The sequence below is a fragment of the Antennarius striatus genome, chromosome 13, assembly GCF_040054535.1.
Source record: "Antennarius striatus isolate MH-2024 chromosome 13, ASM4005453v1, whole genome shotgun sequence".
NCBI classification, from domain to species: Eukaryota; Metazoa; Chordata; class Actinopteri; order Lophiiformes; family Antennariidae; genus Antennarius; species Antennarius striatus.
In genome coordinates, this window is record NC_090788.1 from 5,238,908 (window position 1) to 5,250,301 (window position 11,394).

General features: G+C 42.4%; 2 protein-coding genes across 2 annotated transcripts; both read right to left on the reverse strand.

Annotated features, from left to right (window-relative positions):
• Positions 1–722: 722 nt before the first annotated feature.
• On the reverse strand, positions 723–6,262 carry ppp1r14aa (protein phosphatase 1, regulatory (inhibitor) subunit 14Aa). Its single transcript, XM_068331053.1, has 4 exons — positions 5,686–6,262; positions 3,981–4,061; positions 3,847–3,879; positions 723–1,593 (listed from the first exon to the last, which is right to left on the reverse strand). Exons 1-4 carry the CDS (start codon positions 5,887–5,889, stop codon positions 1,414–1,416), a joined length of 498 nt encoding a protein of 165 aa, XP_068187154.1. The 5' UTR covers positions 5,890–6,262; the 3' UTR covers positions 723–1,413.
• Positions 6,263–6,483: 221 nt separating this feature from the next.
• On the reverse strand, positions 6,484–11,394 carry dlb (deltaB). The gene is made up of 7 exons (XM_068331511.1): positions 11,168–11,394; positions 10,841–11,080; positions 10,455–10,512; positions 10,052–10,309; positions 8,741–9,102; positions 8,306–8,522; positions 6,484–7,983 (listed from the first exon to the last, which is right to left on the reverse strand). Exons 1-7 carry the CDS (start codon positions 11,216–11,218, stop codon positions 7,268–7,270), a joined length of 1,902 nt encoding a protein of 633 aa, XP_068187612.1. The 5' UTR covers positions 11,219–11,394; the 3' UTR covers positions 6,484–7,267.

Sequence of the window (11,394 nt, forward strand, 5' to 3'; positions counted from 1 at the left end):
AGTGTTTCTGGAAGAGAAAAGTCAGCAAAGAACAAGTCAGTGGAAGTCACTTCCTGCTGGAAGTCGAAAATTTACTACGAGGATGAATCAGTCTGTGGCCTTGATTCCAGATTCCATTCATCCACCATCAGTGGTGTATTTTTCCTCTGTGGAGAATTGTAGTCACACTGACCCGAACAAAATTTTTTAAAAAATGTAAAAAGAATGAAAAAAGAGAAAGAAAAAAAAAGAACCACAATCGACTCCATGCTGTTGTTTTAGTATCTTTGCTTTACAGCAAAGCTTCAAGGTCGCTGGAGTCTTGGCAGGGCAGAGCAGCAAAACAAAACAACGTAGGGTGTGTGTGTGTGTGTGTGTGTGTGTGTGTGTGTGTGTGTGTGTGTGTGTGTGTGTGTGTGTGTTCAGGTGTGTGCGCGCCCTCAGTGCTGTATTGTCCATTTCTGAAAACAACCAATCAAGGCCATGCGTAAATAAGGAGTAACCGTAGCTCCCTTCTGCCACCTAGTGTCCAGTCAGGTGTGTGACAGGAGGCCACGCTCACACACACCTGACTGCTGGCTGACGCCACCTGATGTTTTTTGGCAAAATGTTTCAGAACTGGTCAAATTTTCATTACATAAGTGTGACGTGGAATCTGTGATTATACTTTACATCTTGTAAACTCCTCCTGATTTGTAAAGGAATGCTCACTATGGGATAATATAACACATCAAACATGAACCTATAGTGACAGAAAGACTTTTATTTGTTATATCACCAAAGGAAAAACAGAGCAGTATGTAGAAGAGACACTATGGAGGCAACAGAACAGGATTACTTCAAGTATCAACTGCTGTGTCTCCATTTCCTGCAATCATAGCAATAAATAATATTCATGACCATCACATATTTAACCGATGTTAAATAAGACTCTGTTATTTCACTGTTAGTACTAATGTGTTCAGTGGAAGGTATTCAGTGATGTTATCAGTCTATGAAGGGAACCAGGTTGTTTTTTTTTTCTCTTTATGAACTGTTAGTTGTGTTTTTGTTGATCCTATTTTCCTCCTTGACTCCAATCGGATGATCGATAACACGATATTAATACTAATCGTAAAGACACACAAAATGAGACGGTTTTTCCAGTTGAGCAAAAGAATTACTCACACGTTAGGGCGAGGGGAAAAACATTCGTATTTAATTCTACTTTGTGGGATTTTTTTTATGATTTAATGCTGAATTGGATCTCTAGACGTGTGTTTTCCATAATAAATATGTTCAGAGTTAAGGTTGAATCCACACATCAGGCGACACATCCCATTAGCTTAGTTTGGCATGAGGTGGAGCCCTCCTTGCTGTTTTGGCCTTCAGTTTTGTTCTCAAGTTATCACTTTGTGTGTGTGTGTGTTCATGTGTGTGTGTGTGTGAAGGCTGTCAGAGGGTCTGGTTCTGGCCTCGGGTGTGGTGAAAGTGTTGGTGCTGGTGCGGGTGGTTGAAGTGGTAGGGCTCGTGGCGGTGGCTGTGGCCGATGACGGGGTGCTCGATGCCTTCGCTCTGCAGCTCCTCCTGCTTGTGGACTCCGTCCAGCTTCGCCACCAGCTCTCTGATGAAGGTCTGAGGAGGAAGAGGAGGAGGAACCAGAGCAGGAGCCAACAAAGAGTTTTTAGTTCTACATTTGTAAGTCTTAAATGTCACAGTGGGTTATTTAACAAGACCATTTCATCAGTTTGTCAGCTATCCTTGATGATCTTGATGGTTTTCTAAGTAGGTTTTGGGGACCTCTGTTGGTCCCTCAATGGTCTCCAATCCAACTGCACATGAAAGCATCGCCATTTTTCATCTGCTTGTGATGCTTATTGAACAGCTTTTATAATTAAGAGAAGAAAAAAAAAAGCTGGATTAACATTCTACCAAATTTGTGCCACTTCAACATCAAGAAGGATAATAACAGCCTGTCACGTGTCCTGAAACAAACAGTAAAGTGGCTCAAGTGGTGCCATTTCCCGCCTCCTCACCCCCACTTTGTTGAACGTCCATATGTCCATAGATGGAAAAAGTCCTTGGAGCAGGATGGAGCAGGAAGTTCTCAGCCTTCCTGCTGTTGGTGTTGTGGTGTAAATATATTGCTGTACAAATAAGTACCTAAATTCCTACATCAACCTCTAGATTGGCAACCGATTGGTTCTCATCTCATAATGGTGTCAGATTGCGTTCGCAGACTGATGAACGGTCAGATTTGGTGTGTTGTGACAACAGTTAAAGCAGAGGTTGATCAAACCCACCGGCCTCACGCTGTTCATACAGATACAGGTCTGATCCTCTAGAGTCATCTGAATGGACTTTAATCAGCAGATTTTATTGTTATTCCTGTCTGTATATCATACAAACAACAAATATGTAGAGACTAACCGGTTTGAGTCTGTAGGATTGTTACTAAAAACTTATTTAGTCCCAAATTGTTGAGTCAAATTCAGGTGCATCTTTAAAAAAATATTATGGATGCCATTCGTCAGTAATTTCAGAAAGAAAAAATATGTATAGTGTATACTCGGTAGTATAAATCCTTTTTTTTTTAAAAGTACTTTCACTTTCATTTTCACATTTTCATTTTGTGATGGCAGATTTTTTATTTTTATAAGCCATAATTATCAAAAATAAAACAAAAAAAAAGGCTTGAAATCCAATCCAAGTCAATAATATCTGAACTTAAATTCTAATTAAATAATGCTGGGGAATATAATTTCCAGAATACTTTGAGATGCAACTGGAGTTTTTAATATGTGAAAAAAAATTACAAATAAAATCACCCCCACGGCCTTTTTTTTAAGGAGTACTGCCCATATAATCTTAGATCCAAAACTGAATTCAGTTCCAAAACATCTACATCCAAAGACGGTGTTTGTCTGCTGTTATTTAGGAGTGAACGTCCTAGAAAACACGTCCCTGTCCTTCAGGAACCCCTCAGAGAGACCAGAGCAGCTCTGCTGTCTGTTAGCCGGTCTGATTCTGTTTGTTATTTCCTGTTTGCTTTACTCCTTCCTGTCGTTGCCTTTCTCCTGCATTTTGCTCTTGTGCTTCCTCTGTACAGGTTTCTTGTTCATTCAGTTTCCTCCACTGTGATTGGTTCCATCTGTGGCCAATGGGCCTGCTCCCCCTGACTCACTTGTCTCTGATTGGCTCATTACCTTCTGCATTTAACCTGCTTTTTCTAAACGTCCTCCTCATGTTTTCTAATTAGTTTACTTTTTTTTTTTACTCGTTCTTTTCATATAACTTAGACTTTTTTTTTCTTTTCTATTAAGTATCCTGTCCTGAACTCATTGTTTCCTGCATTTAGGTCCTTATAGGTATTTTCACACTTCAGCCCACTTTAAAACAACTCATACTGATTACTCAGCATTTTTTTTGTGCACATACAAAGCAATTCAGATTGATGACTCGGGATTTCTTTTACACATGCAGTATGTGAACAGCCCAAACAACCCCTCTAAAACAAACTGCCAACGTCTCCTGGTGCAATCCTTGTAATATTCTTCATTTTAGTTTGTGAACACACAGCAGGTTGACTGTATTCTGTCCCTCTAGGCTTGCCGTAGATTGATCGTATGCGCAGGGATGCTCGAAAACACAAACCTGCATGCAAATAAATGACTAAACACCTTTTTGAGCTGTAGGATAACCCAGCGAGTCCAGATGGCCTCATTGTTTCATGCATATCATGTATCACCGAGGCCAGAGAGCACAGAAAACCATTGTTAGGAATGAAACTGCATCGCACGTCCAACTGCTTGTGTGTGTATTCATGAAATGCCTGCAGCACTTTGACCAAGCCTGGGTTGGACGCATCATTTCCAAGTTGAATCTTACCTCTGTGTCGTTGCTGCACTTCTGAAGAAGCTCCTGTAAAGAAAAGGAGACTAAGAGTGAGATGATGAGAAAAACCAGATGGACAGTGTTAGTTAACCCTTTCAAATGCGTGTGAAGTCTTTAAAAGCTCATACCTGTAGCTTTTTGACTCGCTCCTCATCATCAGACAGGTCGATCAACTCATCAATGTTTACCTCCTCCGGCATATCGTCCTCCTGCAGTGGGCGCATAACAAGAAAATTCATTATTACTGATAAATAGAATCCTTTATACCTTAAATAACAACCATAAAACAGTGTTAAATGGCTTGTAGCTTCATGTGAGGTAAAACATTACAATCTTAGCATGCTAACATTTGCTGACTGAAATTCTGCACAGAAAAAAAGTCAGTAAACAAGTATTTCAGCATAAATGTCGAACACCAGATGTGATGCAGATGCAGAAAGGCTGTTGTTCCTGCAGTAAAACTGATCGCAGGTCAGCCGTCGTCTTGTCTCTAAGCAGAGATTCCAATCCGTGCTGAAACTCATACATGTTTAAAGTTGTAAAAGTGTAAAGTAAATGTGGGATTCCAGAGTTTATAGAGGATGTAAACGTCTGTAAACATCTCAGGATACTCCCTCTTCTGATCTGGTCTCGCTCTTCCAACAACTAAGGTATGTTTAAATATTATTAAACAGCACAAAATCAAACCACTTATTCTTTGAGCCACACCCTACCTCTCCTTAAACAAGTATTAAAGTCCCTGAGGATATGTTTTAATTATGCCAGGAAAAAAAAAGACACTTCCTCAGAGGTAATCATAATCGAAGTGTCAAGTGGTTCCAAATAAAACCCTGAACAACTAAAAGAGCCTCTTTCTTCTCTGTATGGAGAAGTAAATAATCTACATGCAGCATCCATGTGAGAAGCGAGCTCAGAAACAGTTATAGAACATCATCCTATTCTAGAATATCAACTATTTCCCATTTCGGGAGCGACTGAAGACTTTGGGTTTGTCCCACAAACGTTCATGTCCATCATTTGCATTTGAAACAATGCTGATGTAATACAGTAACAGTGGTTTGTTCTGTTGGAACAAACAGTTGTTGTGCAGAAGCAGTGAAGATCGGCGCACAGCAATACAATAATACACTGTTAAATACTGTGAGATTTGGAATTTTTCAGAATAAAAGAATCGGTTCAGGGCTCCACGTCCTGGAGCATCATCTGAAATGGTGTCATAAATTGTGATATAAAGTCTTCTGTCATCTGCGAACACTTTAAACAAACGGATCTCCTACATGACGGTTTGCCGATTCCTTACGTGTGATTTCTGGATTGAAGGATTTCTTATCTCTATCGTTAACGATCTGGATTCCATCATCTTACATCAACATCCTTCCACATCCTAACCCTGCATTCCTCTCCCAGGCCTCCCTCTGGAGTTCCTGGACTCCTGTCAGCTGCCTCAGCAGCAGCCAGATGCAGCCTTCGCTCCTCCGGGGGACCCACAGCTGCACTCCTCTTTCACTCCTCTGTAATCTTTCCCTCGTGTTGGTCCTCATCATTCATTCTTCTCTGGGTTCAACCCTGCCCATGTAAGGCAGCGAGGCCCGAAACGGAGACGGATCTCCTCAGGAGGACAGGCAGAAGCCATCAAACAGGATACTTGTCCTTGTAAGGGAGAGCCGGGCTGCCCCACTTCCAACCTCAGCTCCTCACACCCTCATTCAAAGGCAATAAATGTAATTACAAATTAAAATTCTCTGTCTTTACTATTTTAAATGCTCAAAAATGGTTTCATTAATTTTTAAAGATTACTTTACTGAATTTCTCTCTGGGTCTGCTTCCACCCACCTGACCCGCATACAGCTGATCCAGACTGTCCTCGATCCACTTCTCCACGTCCAGCCGCTTCTGCAGCTCCTTCCGGTTGTACTTCACGGTGACCCGGGCGTGTCTCTTGGGGATGTGACACCTGTGATCCGGAGAAGATCCGCGATCCGCCGGACGAACCCCATCGTGTCGCTCCAGTGACATGCTGGGCCGGTCTGCTGCCATTCCTGCCCCGGACTGGTCTGACTGGTTTCTTGTCTGTCTTTTTTTTTTTTTTTTTTAAGGCGCAGGAGGAGATCCGCGGTGGGAGGCGACGACAGCGCAGACAGACCCAGTATGTGTTCAGTTCGAGGCTCTCTCTGGCGCAAAAGCGCACAAAGAGACGCGACGAACATAAAGTTCACTTCAGAGTTCTTGTGAAATTTAAACAACAGCTATAAAATAACTTTATTTGTGACATAAAAATAATTCAATAATAACATAACAAAACAAACTTCAGGCGTCGATGATGGTTATGGCTTCTTAAATCTGGTTAAATCTGTAGTTAAAGTTGAGGAATGAAGTCATACGTTTGCGTGACGTCATCGTGTTTGCGTGAACTGCAGATCAGATGACGTATGAAATTGTTAAGCTTCCATCGTCTATTCACAGCTATAAATTCATACATATACTCATTGAAACACAAGAAATAAATGACTTTTTTTTTAAAATCACAAAATATGACTTGTTCTGTTCTTTAATCTTAATTTCCTCTAAATTTTAGATTTTGTCCAAGAATAAACTTTCTGCACTCAAAGAGTTTATAATAACATCTTTTATTCCACATTACAACCACATGATGACATTAAATAATATGAATGGAAACTTTCAACTCAACTCAAACTTTGGCATTAACATAAAATGGCACATGAAGGAGCAATGTGATCAGTAGTATATACTGTGTATATATATGTATATTTAAATTACAGTAGCACCGACTTAATTTCCTTTTACTCCTGCAGTTAATATCTTTGGGATATTTCACACAGCCTTTAAAGCCAATAAAACATCCGCCGGTCTTCATTCATCATATAAATACATCTCCACATCCAATCAAACTGAAGGTTTTCAAATAAATAAATAATATAAAGAATAAAAATAAAAAAAATGATGGTGCGCACAATAAGGAAATAATGGTCAAAGGAAGATTGAAAAGCGAAACAAAAAGTTTTTTTTTAAGAAAACAAAAAACGATGAGAGACAATTAAACAAAGTGAATTAATTAAAACAAAAACCCAGTATACATATTTGTGGGCAGGTTTTTTCCAACAGATGACCAGACTGACTTCCGGTATTTGGTTTGTGTTGTAGGTCCTTTGAGAAGTAGATTATATTATTTGTTTCTTTGGGTCTTGATCATGAAAGAGCGTTGCCCCATAAACATTTTAATAATCTTTGTAAATCATCTCCGAGCAGTTCGTTCATCAATATTTTGTTTCTTCTACTAACATATTTATTGGTATATTCCCAGCAGGAGGGATTTGCTCCTCTCTTCACCGTGCGTAAAGAGAGAGGAGCCACAAGTGCTTGTGTTCTCCTACACCAGTGTGAAGGTTCTTCTAGTTCATCTCAACCCTGCTCCGGAGCGCACGCCGGCCTCGTCCCTCCACATGAAGTCCTGCCGCTCGCCTCTGACCTGGTTGCTCTCCGTGGGGGTGTGCCTGAACCCGGATCTCCCGTCGGGGCACAGGGCCAGGCTGAGCCGAGCTGCGCCGTTGCTGATCTTGAATAAACCGTTAGGACCCAGGAAAGAGTCTCTCTCGCTTCCTCCCAGATTGTTCACTGCCTCCAAGTCATTGTAGACCGCGATATCACTCAGATGCTTCCTCCCCTGCAGCCTCCTCCTCCTCCTCAAGAAGATCAGACCTGCAATCAGAACCAGAACCAGGACGGCCAGGACGCAGGAGATGGTCAGCGTGGCGGAGGTGGGCTGGGAGGTTTGGCGTAATGCGGGTTTGAAACTGGGCTGGAGGGTGAATTCGCAGCTCGGACCCATGAACCCTTTCGGGCACTGGCACACCGGCCCGGTGAAGTGGGTGAAGCAGGTACCACCGTTCTCGCAAGGCCGCGCCCCACACGCGTCAGAGCGCACGCTGCAGTTCTTGCCAGTGTAGCCCAAGGTGCAGGAACAGGTGTAGTCGTTCACACCGTCTTGGCAGGTTCCGGCGTTCTGGCAGGGGGATGAGGCGCAGTCATCGATGTTGACCTGGCAGTTGGCGCCGGTGAAGCCCGCCTGACAGCGACACAAGACACTCTGGCCGAGGTCCAGACACTCCCCACCTGCAATAGCAAGAAATATTCTGTTTAGCATCTTAATGGGAGAATTGTATATTTTGGAAACTACTGCAAATGCAATATTATTTATTGCATATATTATTTATATAAGTATTATAATGTATATTATTTATATATTGATATTTATATAAATATTTATACATAAATAAATTCTTTAGTAATATTAATAATATTAATAATTAAATAAATATCATTAATATTTATATATATATAAAAAATTAATATCGGGTTCTGTTCAGTTCAAATATTTAGAGTGCTGTTCCGCCCTTCGGCCACAAGGTGTCGCCAGAGGACGCAGCGCCCTCACCGTTCAGACACGGCCGGTTGCTGCAGCGGTCCAGCTTCTTCTCGCAGTTGGAGCCGGTGTAGCTGGGGGGGCAGCGGCAGGTGTAACCCCCGGTCATCGTCTCCACGCACGTGCCGCCGTTGAAGCAGGGGCCGTCTGCGCATGTCATGGCGATGATCTCGCAGTTCTTGCCGTAGAAACCCTGCGGGCATGTGCAGGAGTAGTCGTTCTCCAGGTCCTGTGGACAAGAGGAGTTCAATAACTAAAGCAGAAAATGATTTTTTTACAAATAAATCAATTTGAATTATAATTTTTAACTCTATGATTCCAGGTTTTTTTCGCCTTGTGTGTCTCTAATTTGAATTGTAAATGTGTTGCATTGGATGAATAGGATTTATCTCATTTATCTAATATCATTGCACCTTTAAACCAGACTTAATTCCACTTTGTACTCACATTGCAGCTGCCTCCGTTCTTGCAGGGGTTGCTGTCACACTCATTGGTTTCCAGCTCACAGTTGGTGCCTCCGAAGCCGGGCCTGCAGGTGCAGGTGTAGCTGCCCTGGCCCGTGTTGGTGCAGGTCGCCCCGTTGGCACAGGGCTTGTGGTTCGTGCAGTAGTTGAGGTCCTGATCGCAGAAGAGACCCCCCCAGCCCTCCTGACAGTTACACTGCCACGGCTGGCTGCACGTCCCGTGGAGGCAGCCTGGGTAGCGGACGCACTGCTTGCAGGAGGGGCCCTGCCATCCCATGCGACAAGTACAGCCCCCTGGGGCCTCGCAGTAGCCGTGCTTCTCGCTGCAGTCCGCCGAGCAGATGGCTGGAGAAAAAAAAAAAGGGGGGGGGAGGTGTGATTACAATGGCTATGCCTCCTCACACATCACACACATGTAATGGGCCCTCTGTCTGACCCCGGCCCTGTTCCAGACGCCACTGTTGGTTAACTATTAAGCCCATAGCAGCTGGCAGACACACTGCTGGAGAAGAAACGCTTTCTTCTATCTCCTCAGTCACACAACACACACAGATCACCTTGAAAAATGACTGTGTGTGTGTGTGTGTGTGTGTGTGTGTGTGTGTGTGTGTGTGTGTGTGTGTGTGTGTGTGTGTGTGTATTTACGGTGGGGGCCACAACTCATTCTCTTATTGTAACAGAGAAGAAAAGGCAGATGGAACAGGAAAGATCATCTATCAAAAGGGCAAAACTAAACACTACGGCTCATCAGTCCCATAAAGGAAATACAGTATGAGCTCTGAATAGATTCCTGTTCAGATACCGGAGGAACAAAAGCCAAAACACAACCTGAGCAGTGAGATTCAATCACATTTTATAATAGTGCTTTTTATTTCACCATTGCAAATGAACTCTACACAAACTCCTTACTTACATTTTACACTGGTTTTCTGGTGATAGACAGTTAAGATTGGAAACTCTTGCATTTGAGAGAAAAAAGTTTTCATCATAATACATGTTTCATTTATTTAATCTGTTTTTATCGAGAAACATTCTTTTATTGAATTATTTTTGAAACTATAATGTTAATTTAAGATTTAGATTTCATTGAAATCCTTCAAAAACATGGTATGTGTATATTTTGTGATGTTAAATCTACAAAATAACATGATGACATGTCGTGCCATGAGTTTTAATCCAATTTAATTTACTCCCTCTACAGATTAGACACTGAACTACACTCGCAGAATCATAAAAGTGTGTTGCTCCACGATACTCGGGTTAATTCCTACTGATATATCTGGTATAAACTTACGCTCGGAGCAGTAGTTTCCTTTCCAGCCCTCCAGGCAGATGCGGTTGCCCTCCTCGTCGCAGGTGTAGTGTCCCAGCGTGTCGTCCCTCGGTCGGCAGTACTCCGCGCATCCGTCTCCAAAGTAGTACTCATCGCAGAAGACGTGGTAGGAGTAGCGCAGCTCGCTCTGCTCGCCAAAGTGCACGTCCTGGGACCAGTCCTCCCCGATGGCCAGTCTCCTCCTGGTGGCCAGACGACTGACGAGGTTGTTTTGGTTGTCTGCAAAGGGAAAGTGATTAGTAATGGGAATAAAGTAATCATAAATGAAGGAAAGGAAAGGAAAGGAAAGGAAAGGAAAGGAAAGGAAAGGAAAGGAAAGGAAAGGAAAGGAAAGGAAAGGAAAGGAAAGGAAAAAGGAGCATACCTGTGTATTCAGTTGGAGACTCGGCGTTCCAGGCTTCAATTATTAACGAAAAAGTTCCCTAAAAACGACAAATGTGTTTTACAGATGGTGATAAACATAATTCAACCTATCTAATAAAATTAATTGATTAGTTTATTATGCTTCTGTCATACAGGAGAAAATACGCGACAGAGTTAATCAACTTTGTTGTTAATTATGATGTGATGTTAATTATGATTATGATGTTCGCATAAGAACTTATTGATAAAATGTCACCTTCACGGCAAGTGAAGTTAAAACTAAAGTTAAAACTTTGGTTAAAAGTAATAATCGGTATAGAATTCTGAAATAAAAACTGTTGTACCCCACAAAGCAACACTCCATCATTTGTGTAGCTTCATACTCACCGGCCACTTGAAGTGGAAAGGCACCCTGATGGGAGCGCTGCTGGATATGGAGGTGTGATCGGCCCTGATGACGTTGGTGTGTCCCGTGCCGAAGGTGCAAGGTGGTTCCGCTGAGATCACATCCTCAGGGTGTTTAAGGCAAATCCTGAAAAATATGTGACAGTCCCTGTGTCTCCTGCAGATGCGTTGCGCCGTGTGGAATGAATGTATTTTCAGCTCAAATACACCAGAAGACAAAACCTGGAAAGACAGGAGAAATGTTGGAAGATGAAATACGCATAAAATGCATTTAGGGACTGATTTCATCACAACCAGAAGCCAACTTACGGTGTGCACTAAGGCCAAAACCAGGAGGTATGTCAGGTGCATATGTGCCATTTCTTCACAATTGTTCCGTTTCCAGTTCCTTGGAGGATGTTCGCATTCGTCTGCGCAGCAATAATCCCAAAAGGTGTAGAGAAAAGCTCAAAAAAGTTTCATCACTTTGAACTCCGTTTTCCTCTTCTTGGGTCTTCTTTGTTGCACTGGCTGATACTCCTCCCTTCTGCGTTACG

Excerpts from the sequence above, each read along its gene's own strand:
- ppp1r14aa (XM_068331053.1), bottom strand. The coding sequence starts at position 5,889 with ATGGCAGCAGACCGGCCCAGCATGTCACTGGAGCGACACGATGGGGTT. Across the intron at positions 4,062-5,685 it reads ATCAGCTGTATGCGGGTCAG|GAGGACGATATGCCGGAGGA; the intron begins GTGGGTGGAAGC and ends CGCCCACTGCAG. Across the intron at positions 1,594-3,846 it reads AGTGCAGCAACGACACAGAG|ACCTTCATCAGAGAGCTGGT; the intron begins GTAAGATTCAAC and ends CTTCCTCCTCAG.
- dlb (XM_068331511.1), bottom strand. The coding sequence starts at position 11,218 with ATGGCACATATGCACCTGACATACCTCCTGGTTTTGGCCTTAGTGCAC. Across the intron at positions 9,103-10,051 it reads AGGAAACTACTGCTCCGAGC|CCATCTGCTCGGCGGACTGC; the intron begins GTAAGTTTATAC and ends TTTTTTCTCCAG. Across the intron at positions 8,523-8,740 it reads AGAACGGAGGCAGCTGCAAT|GACCTGGAGAACGACTACTC; the intron begins GTGAGTACAAAG and ends TCTTGTCCACAG.